Raw genomic sequence first — 24,018 nt, forward strand, 5'->3', positions numbered from 1 at the left:
AATACTCAAGAACATTCTTGGTTTGAAAAAGGACATATCTGATCAATTTTAAGACTTTAGTTTTCATATTTGCACAGGTATATGAAGATTGTGTGGAGTTTACATATTCTCTCCATGTCTACATGGGCTTTCCTTCCCACATCCTAAACATACTTATGTTAGGTTCACTACCAACAATTTTAAGCTTGTAGAACTGAAGCAACCGTGGGATTGAGTGTGTCCTTCTTTGGACTGACACTTAAACTGCAGGTGGTTTATGCCTTGTGTGTTGCGTGGCTAAGACAGGTTTGTATCAAGACTTTGAACTTTGACAAAGCAAATACAGATAATAAATAAATGTCACCATTTTTCGATCTTAAAAAAAGTTAAATACTGAACTCTTACTAGGTATAATTAAATGAGATATTTCCATAAACCCATTTGGCATCAGGTTGTACTAATAGTAGTGTGGGTGTGTGTCTATATGTACGCACAGTATTTTTATTTAATGAAATCAGAAGAAAAATAACTCAAGTTACATACAATTTCACTTGGGGGAGGGGGAAGATCCAAATATCTCAATTTTTTCAAGTCAATGTGAAAGGCTGAGCCCTGTTCTTGTACTTACTGAAGATGGATGAAGATTACCAAACATCACCGACTGTCTAATATAATAGCTTTCACGAACTGAATAGCAGTAAACAATAAAATTTAAGACATTTTTAGTAATTGTTAAAATTAATCTTTCCTCATTGCATATTTTCCTGCATTAACCTGACAATTTCTAAAACTATTCTAAAAACGATGTAGTGAGAAAGAGAGCACTTACCTCTTAAGAAGCTGTCTTTAGCAAAAGTCTACTGACCTTGGCCACATGGGTCATGGAACATCTTGTTCCGGTCAGGGATAAGTTCAAGGAGATGAGGGCAGAGCGATTTGTTTGCTTAGACCCCATGTCAGCATTGAATTGACAAAGGAGGTAAACACAAAAGAGTAAAGAGAGGCTGGGTGGGAAAGAGGATTGGAGTCTTGTAGCAGGAGCACTGTGAGGAGGAGTGATGGAATTGAAGAGCAGCTGAATGAGGAGGCTGAGGTTTGGCCACCATATAATATATGGTCCTTTTAAGGTTTATATACCATACCCATTTTTTTTAGTTCCCTTGCATACCAGAGACAGCTGGATTATTTTCTAACTAAACAATAAAAGCAAAAAAAAAAAAAACTTAGTATCTATTTGAACTGGTCAGGAAAACAAATGAGACCAAACAACCCATCATAATGAATAAACCAAGTTCCACATACAACAAATGGTCACTTCTGTAATCAGAACGGAAGTGCCTTCACAATGGAGGTATGCAAGCAGACTCTTCTCTGACCTCCTGGCAAACGCATGCATACCCAACAGGCTAAGGACTACTGCTCTAGGCTGTAACTACATTGATATAGGATTATTTTTAAGCAACAACTGAAGAACATGGAGTTATTTAAAAAATAATACAAGGCAATTTTAAGACAGTCGTTAAAACTAAAATTAACTTAAGAACATCAACCTCACTAGATTGACACCGCAACCCCCTCCCCCCACCAAAATAGCCATATGCAACTATCCCATATACATACTTCACTATTCAGTCGTTTTGTTTTCCTTGCCTCGTAGTCAAGATCAATGGAGCCAAATACCAGCCGCGCACAACGGTAACACAGTTTCCAGCCAGGTACAAACTGCTGTGAGAACTTGTCGCTGAGGAGCATAGCTTCATCAACATCGATAATGTGGAGATTTCTCTTAATGCCTTTCTTGTGCATGTTGAAGGGATCGCAGCAGATTCTTTGCATGTCCTCGTAACGGTCAATGTAGACCTTCTCATGGTGAAAACACACAGTGTCCTCTCCAGTGAGGCTCATGATCCCTGTTCGCAGCTGCAAAAGCAGCATATCATTGGCAGAGAGGTCCCGCAATGTTTTCAAGCCAATCTGGCGAATATAGGTAGTCCTGTGACAGTCATAGGTGGTTTGCAGCTGCACTCCCACTGTGCAGTGCTTGGAGTCATTCATGGCTGGTCAGTACTGGTCTTACTTCCTAGTTGGGACCTTTGTCACTGTCTAACTTTATTTTCCTCTTTTGAGTATGATGGTCTTATGAAGAGTCCTAAGGGAAAGCATTAAAGGCAATCAGATATCTTAAAGTAAATTGTATGTCTCGACATACAATTGCTTTAGTTATATCTTTGAAGAAAAGAATTCTACTTGTAGTATGCATGGGAAATGCATTAAATGACTAACCTTTTTTGTCAGAATAATCCATTTTTAATTATAGTATAGACAGACTCAATAATAATCCAATCAAAAAAAAAAAAAAAAAAAAAAATACTACAAATATAATCACTGCATCATTTACTAAATATGCCAGTAAAGGGGGTTAAAAAGAATCCTGTACACCACAGAGTGTTTTCTTTTTCCCCCACATGAAGTAGATATAAATTTAACAGAACATTCTCAAACCCACTTAATCTAATTTTGTCATTTAAATAACATGAAAGGACAGCAAATTTAAATCAATAAGGCAGGAAAAAAGAAAAACAAACTTGGGAACGACGAAAAATTTTTTTTTGGTGTTCCTGCTTTCATCCTCCAAAACATTTGTCTAGTATAGCAATAGCATAGGTGTTTAGACAGAAGCAGCCTGTTTAGATCCTCCAATAATAAAACTTGAGATAGACAAAAAGGGCTCAAGATTATATCTTTTGGGTTACAACTTTCTGCACCGCTGTTTTTCTTTTTTTGGCATTTTGCAGATTTTATATATTTCTTAAAAGAAAACATTACTCTGCTACAACACACACTCTGCATATGGGATGACTATATGAGAAATATTACTTGTGGAATTATGTCCATACCAGTAAACCCCCGATTCTATAATGAATCGCAAATCCAAGAATGGCAATTACTTTCTGTTCCCTCCAATCTTCGTAGGGATGAAAAATCACGGAGGGTGGGAGCGTCCTGGGAAAGTTTTCATTTAATTAAATAAATATATTTGTACTAAAGCGGTTTCTTTTTGGAGCCGTGACTCCTTTGGTTCTGGTGTTTCAGAAGCGCGTTGTAGGCGCCTTCATTCATTGTTTTTATCTATGCAGTCTCGTTTTTGTTTTTCTATGGGTATGTTGTTAGCTAGAACTTGTTTGCTGTTAGGAATCATAATTGAACTTACTTTTAACACTGAATTACCTTAATGTGATTCAAATAAGCCACACTGACAGCTGCCACACAGTGCTGGCACAGTGGACTAGAGCACACTGACTGGTGGCACTGTGCAGTGGAGTAGCTGCTGGTACTGTGGATTGGAGAACACTGACCGCTGGCACTGTAGAGTAGCTGACTGCTGGCACTGTCAGTAGTCACCACTACCTCAAGTTTAAATACATACACATATATAGACGGCGCATTTACTGTGTTTCCCAGTCGACACGATACGTAAGCGCGTCAGCCTTATTGCGAGTGGCAAAAGTGCGATTTAAACTAATACAGGTAGACGTGGAAACTGGGTTTTCTGATGAAAACACAATGTTTAAAACAGTATCGTTTACATACAACAGATTTTGGCGAATCGTTTAAATGCAATTATTTAAATCAATTTATACACTAATAATAGCAATTATTAAATAATCATAATTATTATTATTAAATAATTCCTCCCATATAAGTAACATTTCGAGGACTGCCTTCTTCTATCTTCAAAACATTTCCAGACTTTGTCCTGTTCTTACGCAACACAGTACTGAAGTATTGGTTAATGCCCGAGTCACCTCATGTATAGATTACTGTAATGCTATTCTATCTGGCATGCCACAAAAACTCATCCATCGCTTACAACTTCTTCAAAATTCTGCTGCCAGGATAATATCCTGCTGTTCTAAATCCACTGAACATATTACACCTATTCTCTCTCAACTTCACTGGCTCCCGGTTAACTACAGAATACAATACTAAATACCGCTCAACATTTAAAGCTCCACAACCTCACTGATTTCCTACAGACTTAAACTCTGTCTCGCTCACTCAGATCCTGTAATTTGAGAGTATTCAGTCTGGCAATATGGTACAACCTTAGTTTTTGGAAGACAGACACAACTAAAGACATGAGCATAAAATGATGGTTGTCAATTTCAAACTGTTTCCTCAATGTGCTCCTTGAGAAAAAACATCATCAAGTTTGAGAAATGTTAACAGCTAACAATCTACATAGTTAGTGACTAAATATGTTTAGCCAAAACGTTGTTTGGAGGCTCACTTGAGCATATAAATGCAAGGCTTTGCTAGCTTAGCTAAAGATTATAAAACGGGATTTTCTAATGGCCAAATATACCCAAAACAATTGTTCAGCCTTACCTATGAAATGAAATCCCCCGGGGATCTGGTTTGGAGCGTACAGCAGTTTGTACAATCCCAAGCAGCACATTATTCATTACTTCACGCCACAGCAGTGCCACTCACAATATGGCGGCGACGTTGACATACGATTCTGCTGGTCATGAGGCGTCTAGTTATTCTATGTCTATGTTTAAATAGGTCACCATGGCAACTTGTTGGCATGCACGCTTTACCTCAAGTTTAGTTTACAGGTTGTGTTGTTTGGGCGCCACTTACAGACTCTGGGAAGCCGCTGGGTTTGACTCTGGGGTGCTGAGGCACTTTGCGAGTGTGCTTTTGGCACGGGTTGCGTCTGGCATCCGTGCATATATACAACCTTCGTAAACATTACTAAACGAAGGTTGTATATGCGGTGGTGTGCGTGTTCGGGCGGCGGTTGTATTGTGACCTGAAGTTTAGTTTACAGGTTGTGTTGTGTTGTTTGGGCGCCACCTACCGAGTCTGGGAAGCCACTGGGTTTGACTCTGGGGCACTGAGGCGCAGTGCGCGTGCGCTTCGGTGCGTCTGGCGTCCGTGCATATATACAACCTTCGTTTAGTAATATAGATATATTTGTAACTCCACGGCTACTGTGAAAGTTTTAATAGCTTCTATAGAAGCAGTGGTAGCCGCTCCTCAAGAGAGGAATAGCTGCACTGTGCTTTCAGAACTATTTTACATGCAGAAGGTAGGACATTCAGCTACCTTAAAACATTGTAAACATACTTGGGTATACATAGCTACTAAGAGGGTCACACTGTTGTCTACTATGTTTGTAAAACAGTTGTTTACAAATTGAATGCAAGTTACAGTGAAACAAGTATGTTTACCTAATGTTTGAGACTTTAATAGTTGGTCTTATTTATATCCAGTACTATGTATTAACAGATCATTACCATGGTTTCAGCTCCTTTTATTTCCATGACAAAGGACTATAAACAGAGGCAGATTATTCCAGCTACTACCAAATGATTCCCAAGCAAAACAATGGTTACATTTATTCAACTTTCAGGTATATGCCGTGTTCACTTTATTTCTCCAAGACAATGCGTGAAGGGGCCAGGACTTTGATGGAACAAGACAAGAAAGATGTGGCCTCATCCTTAAACTCACTTTTATCTATTGCATTGTAGGCTTTAACACTGTCAAACTTTCTTACTCAATTCAGGTTCATGGGGGCCTAACCTAGCAGCACAGGGCACAAGGGAAGTAAAGAGTCCTGAACAAGGTAACAGTTAACATGGGGCCCATTCATCCACATGATTACACTCACTATGAGTAATTATTTGAGTTGTCAATTAATCAGGCATGCATGTCTTTCGGGATGTGGGAAGAAAATCCACATTTATAGGAAGAATGAGCCAACTCCATAAAAATAATGTCCAGGACTTAGACCCAGAACTGCTCTGTTAAGGTAGCAGTGTTTACTGTGCCATTATTCTCATCAGAAATTTTATTACCATAGGCAAAGCTGGGATGGATGTAATGCAAGCAACTGTTAGGTTTGTTAATGTTACCAAAAAGGAAGTTTAAATGAACACAATCACATAAACAAGTGAAACTGCTACTGAAGTTTTCAAAAGTTAAACAAGCACACAGCAGTAAGTGATGGGTGTCCTATACGGTCCATGTTAATATAATTCAGCTTCTCATTCCATTTTACTTCTTAATGTACTAAACAGAGCTACCAAAATAATCCAAAAAAGTGTATAGTACACATCTCTGTATGAAATATATTACCAACCTCTGCAATGAATTTAAAATTGCTTGCTATATGACAGTGAGTGTGTTTGCATGCACAAGCACAATAGTGATAAAGCACTAAGGGAGAAACCTGGCTTCTTAAAAATTTTCATTTACATGAGCAAGTACATTTCTTTTCACTGCTATGCAGATGATACACAGGTTTATATTCCCGTCTGCAACTCTGCAATAAATCAACTGCACAACTGTCTTTCTGAACTAAGATCCTGGATGGCTAATAATTTTCTTGATCTGAATCAAAATAAAAACAGAGGTGCTTATAGTGTGTCCACCAGCTAAAGTCCAAATTGGTCTTGGACTTCTCGGCTCTGTCTTTTGCAAACCTCAAATCCGCAATCTAGGTGTTATCTTAGACAGTAACCTCTCTTCTGAGAAACAAGTTAATTCTGTAGTCAAGAGTTGCTTTTTCCAGCTTTGTCTGTTAGGTAAGATCAAGCCTTTTTTGTCTTCTAGGAATCTTGAGAAAGCTACTCATGCTTTTATCTTTTCTCACCTTGATTACTGCAACTCACTGTATTCTGGGATTAATAAATCCCCGATACACAGGTTACAGTTGGTCCAGAATACTGCCGCTCGCTTTCTGGTTGGGGCAAGAAAATATGACTGTTTCTCCAATATTAGCTTCTTTACACTGGCTGCCTGTCAGTTTTCGAATTGATTTTAAAATCTTGCTATTTTTTAATCTTTACATGGGCTTGCTCCTGCCTATTTATCCGAATTATGTGTTTTACACCAGCCATCCAGAGTGCTTAGATCTTCTGGTCAGTTGTCTCTTGTTGTCCCTCGTACCAAGTGTAAAACAAAGGGGGACAGGGTTTTTGCAGCTGCTGCTCCTCGCCTGTGGAACTCTTTACCACATCACATAAAGGAGTCGTCTACAATTGAATGGTTTAAATCAAGATTAAAGACTCACTTCTATTCATGATGGTTTCCTCATTGTGCTTATGTAACATTACTTCTATTTATTGTTTATTTTATTTATGTTTTTCTTTAATTCTATTATTGCAAAGCACTTTAGCCACAGCATTCTGATGTGGTTTTAAATGTGCTATATAAATAAAGTTGGCATTGACATTTCTGGGGTTCTCCTTTGGTAAAAACAGTTTATTATCTTGTGTTTTATCAATATGATTAGTCCCTCATATGCTCTGAAGTTAACACCATTTATCCCCTTTTTACATCCTTAACCTGAGCACCTGATGATTCACAGTATGAACACCTGCTGCTACGTCAGCTGATTATACTGTTTCAACATAAGAGCATATATAGCAAAATGCTGGACTAAAACTAAACTGACACGTTATTAAAATGTTTGTTACCAGACTGCATACTTCTGCTTGGCTGTGCAGCTGAGCTCTGCAAAGAAGTGGCACACTGGTACATGTGCTTCTTATCTTACACCCAGTGGTGCTACGAAAACACTACTACAGGTATTACTTCAATAAATAAGTATTGCGTTAGGCTACTCATTACTTTAAAAAGTAGTCCGACTACATAACACACATTTTAATAACCCCCACCCCACTCTGTTTGTTCACACCCCAAATGGTAAAACTCTGCAATGTATTCACGAAGCATAAAACCTGTATGTCTGCTTGAAGAACTTTGCTGAAAACCACACCTCTTTACCAAGTGCTGATCAATGTATCTAGAAAAATTAACAAGGACCCTGACATTTGTAATCCCTTATATTTGTTTAAGCATTTCTAACTATAGTCTTCATTGTGGCACAAGGCCAGTTTATTCTTTATACAAAAACCAATGTTTTTCTGGTTCACACATATGCAATAACATACTGTTCCGGAAACCTGTCCATAGAATTTGTCAACTTCCACATCTCTTATCATCTTTACTGCTGTTTTCGAAGCCAAGGAGCGAGTCAAGTAAAGTGACAGCATGTGTAGGTCCAGCAGATGTATTACTAATGTATTATTAATTACTACAGTTGTGCTTGAAAGTTTGTGAACCCTTTAGAATTTTCTATATTTGTGCATAAATATGACCTAAAACATCATCAGATTTTCACTCAAGTCCTAAAAGTAGATAAAGAGAAACCAGTTAAACAAATGAGACAAAAATATTATACTTGGTCATTTAATTATTAAGGAAAATGATCCAATGTTACACATATTTGTGAGTGGCAAAAATATGTGAACCTTTGCTTTCAGTATCTGATGTGACCCCCCCATTGCAGCAATAACTGCAATTAAACGTTTCTGGTAACTGTTGATCAGTCCTGCACACCGGCTTGGAGGAATTTTAGCCCATTTCTCCATACAGAACAGCTTCAACTCTGGGATGTTGGTGGGTTTCCTCACATTAACTGCTCGCTTCAGGTCTTTCCACAACATTTCGATTGTGTTAAGGTCGGGACTTTGACTTGGCCATTCCAAAACATTAACTTTATTCTTCTTTAACCATTCTTTGGTAGAACGACTTGTGTGCTTAGGGTCATTGTCTTGCTGCATGACCCACTTTCTCTTGAGATTCAGTTCATGGACAGATGTCCTGACATTTTCCTTTCGAATTCTCTGATACAATTCAGAATTTATTGTTCCATCAAATGAAGGCAAGCCGTCCTGGCCCAGATGCGGCAAAACAGGCCCAAACCATGATACTACCACCACCATGTTTCACAGATGGGATAAGGTTCTTATGCTGGAATGCAGTGTTTTCCTTTCTCCAAACAGAACGCTTTTCATTTAAACCAAAAAGTTCTATTTTGGTCTCATCCGTCCACAAAACATTCTTCCAATAGCCTTCTGGTTTGTCCACATGATCTTTAGCAAACTGCAGACGAGCAACAATGTTTTTTTTGGAGAGCAGTGGCTTTCTCCTTGCATCCCTGCCATGCACACCATTGTTGTTCAGTGTTCTCCTGATGGTGGACTCATGAACATCAGCCAATGTGAGACAGGCCTTCAGTTGCTTAGAAGTTACCCTGGGGTCCTTTGTGACCTCGCCGACTATTACATGCCTTGCTCTTGGAGTGATCTTTGTTGGTCGACCACACCTGGGGAGGGTAACAATGGTCTTGAATTTCCTCCATTTGTACACAATCTGTCTGACTGTGGATTGGTGGAGTTCAAACTCTTTAGAGATGGTTTTGTAACCTTTTCTAGCCTGATGAGCATCAGCAGCTCTTTTTCCGAGGTCCTCAGAAATCTCCTTTGTTCGTGCCATGATACACTTCCACAAACGTGTTGTGAAGAGCAGACTTTGATAGATCCCTGTTCTTTAAATAACACTGGGTGCCCACTCACACCTGATTGTCATCCCAATGTTTGAAAACACCGGACTCCAATTTCACCTTCAAACTAACTGCTAATCCTTGAGGTTCACATACTTTTGCCACTCACAAATATGCAATATTCGATCATTTTCCTCAATAAATAAATGACCAAGTATAATATTTTTGTTTCATTTGTTTAACTGGGATTCTCTTTATCTACTTTTAGGACTTGAAACTTTAGGACTTGAACTTGAGTGAAAATCTGATGATGTTTTAGGTCATATTTATGCAGAAATATAGAAAATTCTAAAGGGTTCACAAACTTTCAAGCGCCACTGTATTAGATTTTAATCTTCCTGACACTGTTGTTGATCCATCGTCCTTTTCATCTGAAATGCCTGTTTGTACTTTAGCTTGCAACTGGAACACTTGCTCAGGTATCAAACTTGTTTCCTAAAACTTGGGTCCAGTGCTGTAGCAAATATTACTGTTTGGTGTGGGGCAGGACTACCAGAAATTTAGTTCTACGTTTAATTCCAATTTCTACGGCCTCATATGGAAATTTTGCTTGTTAGCAGGGTTATCATAGGCAGACATGGGGATTACACAAAAGGCATGCATAGCATATTCTAAAATCTACATAGTCCAATTCAAGGTTAGGTGGGGTGGAACTTATCCTGTCAGCACTGGGTGCAAAGCAGGAAGCAGTCCTAGACACTACAGTCAACTCACTCACAGACCATATTTACATGTTGCAAATTTAGAACTGGAACCTTAAGGAAAGTGTGTGGAAAACCAGCATAACCAAGGAAAAAACCCATTAAGACAAAAAAAATTAAGTGGAGCTTCATGCAAAGACTCCTCAAAACAACTAGGCACAGGATTCAAATCCAGGATCCTGTGTGCATTTGTGAGGTAGGGCCGTATAATTTCCGCAATGTGGAAAACATGGACAGAATCATGGACTTAACACTTAAAAATGGATTTGAGATTTAAAAACGGAAATGTGCGGAATTTAGAGGCTGAAGGGGTGACTGTTACAAAACTTCCCAATAAATGAAACAATTGAATAATCTGTAGTTCTGTCAATCAGATACTATTTTCTAGTTTGTTGTTTTTCAAGAGAATCTTTAGTCGTGTATCTATTTGTGCATGTGTTTCCTGTATGTTTTCTTGTTAAAGGCACACCACCCTAACCCACTCTCACTCTCACCTCGGAGTACTGCACCCTCCACACATCCTTCTGCTGATACCAGCATAGGAAAAACATCCCCACCCATAATTACAACAGCGCAAGTGAGCAGAGAGCTGAGGAGACTTCGTGCCAGCAAAGCAGCGGGTCCAGATGGAGTATCGCCACGACTGCTGAAGGTCTGTGCATCGGAGCTGGGGGGTCCTCTACAGCGCATCTTCAACCTGAGCCTGGAACAGGGGAGAGTCCCGAGGCTTTGGAAAACATCTTGTATCACCCCAGTCCCAAAGGTATCACGTCCTAGTGAGCTGAATGACTTTCGGCCTGTTGCTCTGACATCACATGTGATGAAGACCATGGAGAGGCTGCTGCTTCACCACCTTAGGCCACAGGTTCAACACGCCCTTGACCCTCTGCAGTTTGCATATCAGGAGAAGGTGGGAGCGGAAGATGCCATCATCTATATGCTACACCGATCCCTCTCTCACTTGGACAGAGGCAGTGGTGCTGTAAGAATTATGTTTCTAGACTTCTCTAGCGCCTTCAACACAATCCAACCTCTGCTCCTTAGGGACAAGCTGACAGAGATGGGAGTAGATTCATACCTGGTGGCATGGATCGTGGACTATCTTAAAGACAGACCTCAGTATGTGCGTCTTGGGAACTGCACGTCTGACATTGTGGTCAGCAACACAGGAGCGCCACAAGGGACTGTACTTTCTCCGGTCCTGTTCAGCCTATATACATCGGACTTCCAATACAACTCGGAGTCCTGCCATGTGCAAAAGTTCGCTGATGACACTGCTATCGTGGGCTGTATCAGGAATGGGCTGGAGGAGGAGTATAGGGACCTAATCAATGACTTTGTTAAATGGTCCGACTCAAACCACCTACACCTGAACACCAGCAAAACCAAGGAGCTGGTGGTGGATTTTAGGAGGCCCAGACCCCTCATAGACCCAGTGATCATCAAAGGTGACTGTGTGCAGATGGTGCAGACCTATAAATATCTGGGAGTGCAGCTGGATGATAAATTAGACTGGACTGCCAATACTGATGCGCTGTGCAAGAAAAGACAAAGCCGGTTATACTTCCTTAGAAGGCTGGCTTCCTTCAACATCTGCAATAAGATGCTGCAGATGTTCTATCAAACAGTTGTGGCGAGTGCCCTCTTCTACGCAGTGGTGTGCTGGGGAGGCAGCATTAAGAGGAAAGACGCCTCACGCCTGGACAAACTGGTGAGGAAGGCAGGCTCTATTGTTGGCATGGAGCTGGACAGTTTAACATCTGTGGCAGAGCGAAGGGCGCTCAGCAGGCTCCTATCAATTATGGAGAATCCACTGCATCCATTAAATAATGTCATCTCCAGACAGAAGAGCAGCTTCAGCGACAGACTGCTGTCACTGTCCTGCTCCACAGACAGATTGAGGAGATCGTTCCTCCCCCAAACTATGCGACTCTTTAATTCCACCAGGGGGGGTAAACGTTAATATTTAACATTATACATAGTTATTGTCTGTTTTTTTCACCTGTATTATTATCATTCTTTAATTTAATATTATTTATTGTATCAGTATGCTGCTGCTGAAGAATGTGAATTTCCCATTGGGATTAATAAAGTATCTATCTATCTATCTATCTATGAATTAGCTAGCTGCACGAGACAAACGTTGAAACGAGCAGTATCAGATACCCTATGTCGAAAAAACTAACAAAAACAAGCTTTACTGCAAACTTGAGGGCACAACAATATCCTGGCGACTTTTACGAATCTGGACAACCACCTTTCCACAAGTTTTGCCAGTATATCAGAGACTGGACACGAAAAGATATTTGCAATGACCACATCAAATCTAAAACCCATCTCAAGAACAAGGAGAAATTAAGATCAAAAAGTGTTCCCTTTCAGGTAACAACAGAGGAAACAACAAAATCGTCAGATGGAAGATGTCAGTTTGTGGAGGACTTTGTGGTCATGCGAGTCAGACATACCGCTCAAAAAAATGACGAAGATACGTCCTTTCTTTATTAAGAATTGCAAACAAGGAGGTGTGCTGCCAGAAAATGAGAGCAGTCTTCATTAAACTCATTTGTCTTGTGTATTTCAACAACATATGGATGCCGTTCTTCGAAAGATTCGTGGCAGTAAAATTTATGTTGTAGTTGATGAAACCACAGATAGCGGAGACCACATAGTTCTCAACATAGTGATAGGCGAGTAAACATTTGGCTGTATGGTAATTTTTATGTGGGCAGTTATAAATGTACATGAAATTATATTTAACCGGTATTACAGTCTTTTCCCGTAGAAAAATGTTATTAGTGAATGGCACTGGTTGTTAACGGGTTCCCTTTTAAAAATTAACTATGTTTCTGGATTTAATAAATGTTTTTGCCTCGCGGTGACAAGGCACGCAAGATCCACATTTGACTCTTCCGTTATAAACTTGGCACCTACAAACCTGGGCAGAAGAGCAGGCATCTCCTCAGATGCAACGAGCCCTTAAAAGTGGGTCTCTTTCTCTCTTTTTTTCTGTTTAATTCCTGGATTTAGCATCTTGCACATTAGTTTGCTTTTACTTTGTAATTAATTATTTTAAAATATGGAGTAAATGAAGCTACAGTTGTAATGATGCCCGTTTTCAATCCATAAACATTTAAGATTTAAGAATCCTTATAAATAATTTACATGATTAAAACTACAGGTACTAAAGACCAGGGGCCTCATGTATAAACGGTGCGTACGCACAGAAATGTTGCATACGAATGTTTCCACGCTCAAATCGCGATGTATAAAACCTAAACTTGGCGTAAAGCCACGCACATTTCCATGGTACCTCATACCCTGGCGTACGCAATTTCTCCGCTCAGTTTTGCAGACTGGCGGCACCCAGCGTCAAAGCAGTGCTACTGTTCCTGTGTGGTCACCCTTTCTTTCTTAGACCCACATTCCTGACGCGGCTTTATAAATACACCGAAATTAACTGCATATTGTTTATTAGTGTAATGCATCTGATTGTAATTAACCTGTAGCAATATAATGGTCCAGGGAATAGCCATAGTATTCCAAATACCATAACTGCTTTAGTGTTGTTACGCTCACTGCATCTTCTTCTTTCAGCTGCTCCCATTAAGGGTTGCCACAGCGGATCATCTTTTTCCATATTACTCTCACTGCACCACTCGGAGTATTTATATCACTGTATCTGAGTGGGGAATCACAGCAGCAGCTGATCGGAAAGAGAATTAATCGGTATACAGTTTCAAGCACACACTACCTCAACCACGGCAAAATGCGTCAAAGCCATTCCTGTACGGACCTCGCGTTTCAGAAACAGTTTCATCCCAAGAACTATAAACGCACTCAATCAGTCCATCAAGTGCTCCTTGTAGAACTGTTTGTACTTATAAGTACAATTACCGGTACCCCACTGTAAACTTGCACTACAGTTATAATATTGCACAACCTGCGCCACTTTATAAAGCACATATGATGACTATATCATTTTTAAGATGAAATGCAGCAAAATATGTTGCTTATAGTATACAGATAAAACTTTATTTAAATAATCTGTATTGTTAATAATTAAACATGTGAGGACATGGTGCCGCAGCACTAGCTAGTTCACAGATAGCACCAGCAATAATACAGCGCAAGGCAGGAGCTGACGCGACACTGGAAGGATAGACAGACAGACTGAAATATCTTCGTAGTACATGTTTAATTATTCTATGTTCCTTAAAAGTTTTGAAGAATCGGCATTCTAAGCTTACAGACGGCTTAACGTCTATTACAGAGCTGATTGTGTGGCGATTGGGTATTTGGAGAAAGAAAAGTAAGGACAGGAATTGGAGGTTAGTACGTTTGAAAGAGACAGTACTTCTGTAATAAATTATTTCATCGAAGGTCGCACATGGCGCAGCAAGCCTCTTGCGTGAAATATGAAAAATCACTGCGCCACAGTGTTCCCATGTTTAATAACATGCTTTCATTCCTATCATCATGAAAAAGATATCACGTATACATCTCAGTATTTTAATTATCCAGAGAGCTGTAATATCACGAATGCAACGGATTCTGTGTCCTGTCGGAGAAAGAGAAAGAGCACGTAGTGATTCACACACAGAGCACATAGAAGATCAAATACAGAACAAAGCATTTAACGTGCTACTTGAGAAACTAGTAAAATAAACGATTTTAAGATGAAGTTTATGATGTTCTACTTTAATGACAAAATAAACTACATGATTAAAGTGGAAATTTCGAGATTAAAGTTGACATTTCGTGCTTTTTTCCCCAACTGTGTGCCTATTTTTTTTCTCTGTACCCTAATAAGCTTTCATATGACACTCAGACGGTGGGCTACGAGTCGCCTTTTCACGCCAACTTTGATATATGAGTTCTTTTTTATTTCGGGCACTGTGCGACTTTGTGAACTTGAGCCTTTGAGTTTCTCCGACACTGTCACTCGATCAACTTCCTTTTGTTGATTATACCACTGTTTAAACCAACATCCATCCATTTTCCAACCCGCTGAATCCGAACACAGGGTCACGGGGGTCTGTCGGAGTCAATCCCAGCCAACACAGGGCACAAGGCAGGAACCAATCCTGGGCAGGGTGCCAACCCACCGCAGTTTAAACCAACAAATAGTATGTTTTTCCTTTGCCTCCACTTGGTATTCGCTGAAATTCTTATATTTTCCCCCGTGCTTTTCCCATTGCCTTTTCACAGAAGGCTATTTATATCGATTTGCATATTCAAAGAGGCGTAATTCTGGGAGGAGTTGGGGCGGGACAGAAGGCGCGTGCACGTGCGTTACTTTTCACGCTGATCGGGATTTATGTAGTGGAAGAACGTGAAAGTTTGCGTGCGCACAGATTCCTGCATCTGGATTTTTCTGTGCGTACGTACATTCCCGCTTTTGTGCTTACACCATGTTATAGTGGGAGTTCTACGCACGGCGTTATACATGAGGCCCCAGTACTTTTTGGCAGATGTCTTTGTGGAGAGCTGTAACGTTTCCACCTTTTCACAGGCAGCACTTCAGTCCCTTCACAACAACCAGCTGAATCTTAATGACATTTTAGCAATGGTTACAAAAAAATGCATCATACTGTCTGAAAGCATACCAGGAAGTTTTAAAAGGGGTTATGCCTAACAGTGTATATTCAACCTGTTTGTGTCACGTCATCAGTTTGGTTGGGGAGACCTGGAAGCACTAGAAATACTTTAGTGATGCTGCATCACTAGTGATGTGGGTAAAGTCTACCTTCTTCAAGAAGCCGGCCAGGATCCCCTGAGGCATGAAATACTATGTGGAATTGCTGGTTCGAATCAGTAGGTACCTTGCTGAATACATTCACCTTTACAAAAACTTCTCTTTCTGGCTGAGAACACATCAGCTCAGGCTGTAACAAATATCCTAGACCTTAAAAGTGATGCTAACCTTCATCTGAGAAGGATGCATCAAACTAGTAACAGCTCTTACAACTCTGAAGGGCACTCTACTAGTGCAGTCTCAGTATACAGTATCGTGAAGGATCTGGGCTCCTACCTAATGAATGGAACTGCAAAATAAGGTTCAGTTGTGCTAGTGTGCCGTTTCATTAAAAGGAATGTAAAGTGCCATTTCACTATTGTTTGTTTTGAATCAAGGAAAAACAAAACAGTGAAAACCGAAAATCAATAAAAATAAAACAGAATTTGTGAAAGATGAAACTGATTCCATAGGACACTAATGAGGTGGCAGCTCTACCCAACGTGTAACCATGTCATCCAACAGTTATACAATTTTGTACAATTGCCGTAGATACTCGCGTATTAGTTGATCTCGCTGATAAGTAGAGTGTATTTTTAAGCCGAAAATTACGAAATTTGTTATGACTCGCGTATAAGTCGAGGGTAAAACCTGTCAGCTTGCAACCTTTAACACTATGTACCAGCCGACAGGCACGCGCAATCGTATCCGCTATATGCCGGCTTGCTCCGGCAACCTTTAACACTATGTACTGGCCGACAGGCACGTGCGATGGCAGCCGCTAGAAGGCACGTGGCAGCTAATGGTATGTTTGTTATCCAAAACCTGCAAAAGCTAATGCTCAAATTCAAGTATTTCACAGTATAAAGAAATATTTAACGAAATTAGAAAAAAAAACTAGCTAATTAGCAATAGTATTGCTGGCTTATAATTATTTCAAAGACCATGGGAAATGGCAGATGACCGGTGACTTAACACCATGAAGCGTTGAGTGTACAATGTCATTACCCAAACTCTATGGACAATTGTGTTGCCCTGTGGATAAGTCGACCCTGTTTTTTCTGAATGAATTTTAAGGCATAAATTTTTCGACTTATACGCGAGTATCCACGGCAAGTACCATATTTTTTGAACCATAAGACGCACCTAGGTTTAGAGGAGGAAAACAAGAAAAAAAATATTCTGAACGAAATGGTGTACTAATATGTTTAATAAAATATAGCAGAATAAGATTTCAACCATGTAAATTCAACAGCGGTATTAAGAAACATCACCGTCATTAACAAATAAGGAGAGACTTTAAGGTTCAAGCACTAACTAGTTTTATGGAAACCCCAAGAACTCCTCATCGCTAGTGTCAGAATTTATGAAGCTCAGTTGCTCACAATCACTTTGCAGGAGCACGTACCTATCATCACGCGGCATAACCTATCCAAAGCCACCAGGGGACAAAGCACGTTTGGACCAATGCTCCCTGAAGTTACATCGCCAGTCTAGTCCCATCTATATTTGTAATGCCACAAAGCCCTTCATCTCGTGTTTTGTTGTGGGTTTCCAGTTTGAAAAACAAGAATGCGGTGCAAGCACAACCCTCGATTCAAAAAATTGCTCTGCATACCCGTTTGTCTCGTCTGACAGTAGCTGAAAGGCAGCTTCAGGAAAGAACAGCCTGAAGTAGTCCAGCAGCTGGTAATCTGTCGAGTCCAACAGCAAGCCATACTGTCTAGGTATTCCTCCCAAACGAACCTTGCCATAGGTGTATCGGCTGCACGAATGCGCTCAGCTGGTGTCCCGATCAGCTGATGCCAGTTCCTCATGCTCTTGTTCGATCTCCTGATCACTCTCAACAAAATCAGATTCTGAAAAATCAGAGTCCGACTCAATGATAATGCGCAAAACATCGTCTGCTGAGTATTTTGTTTTCTGCACTCGCTTCGCTCCCTCTTGAGATGTCGATGTCATCTTGCCTTTGCTTACATTTCGCAACTCACGCACACGCAAGGATTAGATGCCGAGTCAATGAGTCTAACATTCCTCCAAGCACAGAGGGAACGCCTGTAACATAACTGAGTTTTGTCGCCCTCTACCCCTGGATGTCGACTTGTGTCAGATAATACACATCATGGTCTGTGACGCAATATTCACTCCCTAAGACGCACAGACATTTCCAACCTTCTTTTGGGGGAAAAAAAAGTGTGTGTTATGGTGCGAAAAATACGGTAATAGTAATATACAAGAATGCACATGCCACTATATAGCTTAAATACAGGAATTTCTTAATCACATTCTAAAAAAGGTGACAAAGTGGTTCTCACATGAAGATTCCAGAAAGAACCTTTATTTAGAACTGTAACAGGCTCCTCAATAGCCATTAACAGATGATAACAGACTTACGAAATATCAAAAGGTTTGTGATTTAAAGATCACAACGTAAAGATTAACGTTTTCAAGCATCATAGAATACTGCAAAGTTAATTCTTCATGTTACTAATAAAGTACCATATAAGAAGTACAGCAATAATACAGCAGTGGAATAATAAATGTGTGATCTATTAGATTTGGTAGTCAAAGTGCTTGGATTATGGTATGGAAAGGTATACTCTCTAAACTGGTGTTTCTTCAAAATGTTTGTAATGGGTAGACACACAATTGTCCACGTCCACGCCAATCACGTCTTTTAGGGCTGATACCAATCACCAATCTCATGTTACTAAATTGGTCAATTCTGATTCCCACACAACCCTCCGTTTAATATAGAAGCCTTATGCTCTACGCATCTGGTTATGGAGGAGCTTAGTGTAAAAAGTTTTTTTAAAGTGTTAACTTTGGAAGTTTTACAACTATAGACTACATATTTTAATTTTTATTGACAAAATGAAATTCTGTAGGCTTTGTTCTTTGACCATAAAATAGTAAAATAAATAAAATTACTTTAAAGCACATGCTTTTAAATTTAACTAATACAATGTGTACAGATATAATACAGATGAAACAAAAGAAAAAAAGTTTCTCATAACTAGAAGCTGTCATATTGTTTAATTTCTTGTGTAACTAGGGGGCTCTGCCCCCTGCTCGCTTCGCTCGCCAACCCAGAGCACCCTGCTCGCTTCGCTCGCCAACCCGTGTTTGGTTAATCCATCCATCATCCAACCTGCTATATCCTAACTACAGGGTCACTGTGGTCTACTGGAGCCAATCCCAGCCAACACAGGGCGCAAGGCAGGAAACAAACCCCGGACAGGGCACTAGCCAATCGCAGGGCTCACACACACACACACACACACAGCAAGCACACACTAGGGACAATTTAGAATCGTCAATCCACCCAACCTGCATGTTTTTGGACTGTGGGAAGAAGCACCTGGAGGAAAGCCATGCTGACATGGGGAGAACATGCACACTCCACGCAGGGAGGACCAGGCAAGCGAACCCAGGTCTCCTAACTGCGAGGCAGCAGCGCTACCCACTGTACCACCGTGCCACTGTTTGGTTAATCGGATATACAATTTTAGAAGTTTTTTTCTCTTTGGAATTATTTCAGTTTCATTATTTGCACTTTTTACTCTAGCAGTGTTTCTCAACCTCGGTCCTGGGGACCCATTGTGGTTGCAGGTTTCTGTTCCAACCAGCTTCTGTTTTTAATTGGACTCCTGGGCTAATTAAGTGAACTGTTATTTCCCAAGTTCTTTGTTTTAGGAACAATATAGAAATTAGAAAACTAAGTTTGGTTAAAAATAAAAAAAATAATATATAATATATTAAAATGTACCAAGAAGTTACAGTGGGGCAAAAAAGTATTTAGTCAGCCACCAATTGTGCAAGTTCTCCCACTTAAAAAGATGAGAGAGGCCTGTAATTTTCATCATAGGTATACCTCAACTATGAGAGACAAAATGAGAAAAAAAATCCAGAAAATCACATTGTTTGATTTTAAAGAATTTATTTGCAATTATGGTAGAAAATAAGTATTTGGTCACCTACAAACAAGCAAGATTTCTGGCTCTCACAGACCTGTAACTTCTTCTGTAAGAGGCTCCTCTGTCCTCCACTCGTTACCTGTATTAATGGCACCTGTTTGAATTTGTTATCAATATAAAAAAACACCTGTCCACAACCTCAAACAGTCACACTCCAAACTCCATTATGGCCAAGACCAAAGAGCTGTCAAAGGACACCAGAAACAAAATTGTAAACCTGCACCAGGCTGGGAAGACAATCTGCAATAGGTAAGCAGCTAGGTGTGAAGAAATCAACTGTGGGAGCAATTACTAGAAAATGGAAGACATACAAGACCACTGATAATCTCCCTCGATCTGGGGCTCCATGCAAGATCTCACCCCGTGGGGTCAAAATGATCACAAGAACGGTGAGCAAAAAATCCCAGAACCACACGAGGGGGACCTAGTGAATGACCTGCAGAGAGCTGGGACCAACTACCATCAGTAACACACTACGCTGCCAGGGACTCTCATCCTGCAGTGCCAGACGGTGTCCCCCTGCTTAAGCCAGTAAATGTGCAGGTCCGTCTGAAGTTTGCTAGAGAGCATTTGGATGATCCAGAAGAGGATTGAGAGAATGTCATATGGTCAGATGAAACCAAAATAGAACTTTTTGGTAAAAACTCTACTCGTCGTGTTTGGAGGAGAAAGAATGCTGAGTTGCATCCAAAGAACACCATACCTACTGTAAAGCATGGGGGTGGAAACATCATGCTTTGGGGCTGTTTTTCTGCAACGGGACCAGGACAACTGATCCGTGTAATGGAAAGAATGAATGGGGCCATGTATCATCAGATTTTGAGTGAAAACCTCCTTCCATCAGCAAGGGCATTGAAGATGAAACGTGGCTGGGTCTTTCAGCATGACGATGATCCCAAACACACCGCCCGGGTAACGAAGGAGTGGCTTCATAAGAAGCATTTCAAGGTCCTGGAGTGGCCTAGCCAGTCTCAACCCCATAGAAAATCTTTGGAGGGAGTTAAAAGTCCGTGTTCCCCAGCGACAGCCCCAAAACATCACTGCTCTAGAGGAGATCTGCATGGAGGAATGGGCCAAAATACCAGCAACAGTGTGTGAAAACCTTGTGAAGACTTACAGAAAACGTTTGACCTCTGTCATTGCCAACAAAGGGTATATAACAAAGTATTGAGATGAACTTTTGTTTATCGACCAAAAACTTTTTTTCCACCATAATTTGCAAATAAATTCTTCAAAAATCAGACAATGTGATTTTCTGGATTTTTTTTTTCTCATTTTGTCTCTCATAGTTGAGGTATACCTATGATGAAAATTACAGGCCTCTCTCATCGTTTTAAGTGGGAGAACTTGCACAATTGGCGGCTGACTAAATACTTTTTTGCCCCACTGTATATAGGAATAATGTATTTTTTTCTTTTTAACAATATTTTCATCTTCATTCTACTTTTCTAGGTGTTCCAATTGTTTAATTAATCCATTATTTACTAATTAGTGGATCTGATGCTAAAGTAGTTGCAGCCTTTGCTTATTCAGTGTTTGCTAGCGTGTCTGCTCTGCTCATTTTTAATTCTCATTAATACAATACAACAAAGGGGAAAAACTGCACAGAGAAAGGGCAAAATATGATGAAATCAACAAAAGAGAATTAAGCATTTAAATCTATAGCAAAAGCAGAAATATTTCTAAATATCTTATAAATGTAAAAATCATGCTGCTGTGCTTTTCTGAATGTAGGATAAAAGAAAAATACCAGCTAATATAAATGAGATCAGTATTATCAGGTGTTGTCACTGATTAGGAATCTGGTTTGTACAAAAACCTGCAGCCACAGGGGTTCCCCAAGACACAGGTTGAGAAACATTGCAAAGGTTTATTAAAATCAATATATGGAATTACCTTTTCTTCAAGATCGTATTGAATTTTGAATCCGTTTTTAGAGATACATTGTGACAACGCAACGTATAATACCCCCATGAGTGAATATTATTTCTGTTTCTCTAATACATAATCCGTTTTCTAATGGTTGTCCCTTTGATTTGTTAATTGTCATAGCAAAAGCTATTCTCACGGTAAACTGTAAACATTTTAATATGAATGGCATATCATGATCTCCTTTGTTGTCTAATGTTATTCGCGGAATACAGTATATACATCACCTTACTTGTCGCCTGTTAAAATTTGCATTGCTTCTCCGTCATCATAATATACATCTGACCGAATTGTGTATTCTTTGAAATTAAACTTGTCGTTGCTTTAACTGTTGTGGGACGACCTTGCTTTGTCCTGCTATTTTTTCCCCAATTACACCTGGCTCTGATGATTAATCACCTTTTGTTTGCGCTAATGAGATCTTTACCATCTTTTTTTTTTTTTTTTTTGATACTGTAGTGACTGACGTAATAAAGTGTCACAAAAGTTTTACTTGAACAATCGCCGACTTCGTAACCCCAAACACAACTGTCCAGCACCCTCTCCGACCCCTCCCCCTTACCGCAATAATCAGTAACCCACTATCAGGTCCAATTGAGGGGGGCGGAGTACAGCACTGAAGACTATCAGTCACTTAAAACAAAAAAGGCTTCAACCTGCTGGCGAGCTGCCTGCTCTGCTTGTTGTTGTTTTAAGAGCTGGGAGCACATTATGCGTGTCTGCCAAAAGCAATCCAACAACTGCTTAGTTAGAGGTCTGTGGACTTGTTTTAAATGATGGCTCACTGGCTTATCTCGCGTGACGTTGTAAAAACAATAATTGTCCATTATTTCCGGCCCAGGCATGGTTAAATCGCTTTCTTGCAGGACGTATAACGCTGCTCCCGTTTATGACGTTCTAATCTTTTAATTCTGAGCCCTATTGGACGTGCTTTGTTTTCAATTCCACTTGTTCTGGGCTGATTATCACTTTCCTTATTTTCTAAATTTGCACCTAGACTACTGTTTTTCTTTTTAGCATTTTTTTCTCTCCACCACATTTGGGTCTCTTTTCTCTGCGCTTTTCTTTTGTCTTTGTTTAGTCGTCGATGTTTCATTTCTACCCTATTCATTTCATTTCTACCGTATTGACCTTATACACTTTATATGCACTGAGAGCCATGGAGCTGTGTGTGCTGCGTGAGTGCCTTTACACTACTGATTTTTTTTTTCTGCCCATGGTCTTATCTTGTAAGTAGGGAGTGTCTTGCATCGTGGCAAGTGTCTTTGGTCGCGCGGGTCTTTAAAATTGTCTTTCAAGAGGAACACGTATCGTAGCCTTGCTTTTGCTTTGCTTTCCAGGATTTCCTTTTATAATAGAGAGATAAGCTTATCTGAAACAAAGCTTAATAATAAAAAATAAAAAAAAAAAAGTTTTTTTCCCCAACTGCCTAAGAAAAGCCACTGTTCAAGACGATATCCTGAAGTTCAAACCAAGCATGGGGAAGAAGGGTGATTTAACTGATTTTGAATGCTGCATGCTTGTCAGTGCCATACGGGCTGATTGGATTATTTCAGAAACTGCTGATCTACTGGGATTTTCACACACAACCATCTCTAGAGTTTATAGAGAATTGTCTAAAAAAGGGAAAATATCCAGTGAGCAGCAATTCTCTGTGGAAAATGCCTTATTAATACCAAAGGAAAATGGCCAGACTGGTTTAAACTGATAGAGAAGCAATAGTAAGTCAAATATCTACTCGTTACAACTGAGGTATACGGAAGAGTACATCTGAACGCACAATATGTTGAACCTTGAAGCAGTTGGGCTAAAGCAGAAGACGACACCTAGTGCCACTCCTGTCAGATAAGAACAGGCAACTGAGGCTATAATTCACATGGGCTCACTAAAGACATCTCAAACTGGTTTCATGAACAGGACAATGAGCTCACTGCACTCAAATGGCCTCTACAGTCACCAGGGGCCTCATGCATAACGCCGTGCGTAGAATTCACACTATAACAGGATGTAAGCACAAAAGCCAAAATGTGCTTATGCACAGAAAAATCCAGATGCAGGAATCTGTGCGTTTGCCAACTGCCGCGTTCTTCTGCTACATAAATCCCGCTCAGCGTGGAAATAAACGCACGTGCACACACCTGCTGTCCCGCCCCTACTCCTCCCAGAATTATGCCTCTTTGAATATGCAAAGCAATATAAATAGCCCTTAAGCCCAGTATTCTGTGAAAAGGCAATGGCAAAAGTACGAGGAAAAATAGAAGAATTTCAGTGAAT

General features: G+C 40.1%; 1 protein-coding gene across 2 annotated transcripts in view; it reads right to left on the reverse strand.

The window, feature by feature from the left end:
- The window catches only part of arl14ep (ADP-ribosylation factor-like 14 effector protein), a 53,071-nt gene that overhangs the window by 8,643 nt on the left and 20,410 nt on the right, over positions 1 to 24,018 (reverse strand). For both annotated transcript variants that reach the window (XM_051923197.1, XM_028794236.2), the window contains exon 2: positions 1,600 to 2,128. In XM_051923197.1, the coding sequence (XP_051779157.1) occupies positions 1,600 to 2,034 (435 nt within the window). In that variant the 5' untranslated portion in view covers positions 2,035 to 2,128. The remainder of the gene's footprint in view (positions 1 to 1,599; positions 2,129 to 24,018) is intronic.

This window comes from Erpetoichthys calabaricus, chromosome 2, assembly GCF_900747795.2.
Source record: "Erpetoichthys calabaricus chromosome 2, fErpCal1.3, whole genome shotgun sequence".
NCBI lineage: Eukaryota > Metazoa > Chordata > Cladistia > Polypteriformes > Polypteridae > Erpetoichthys > Erpetoichthys calabaricus.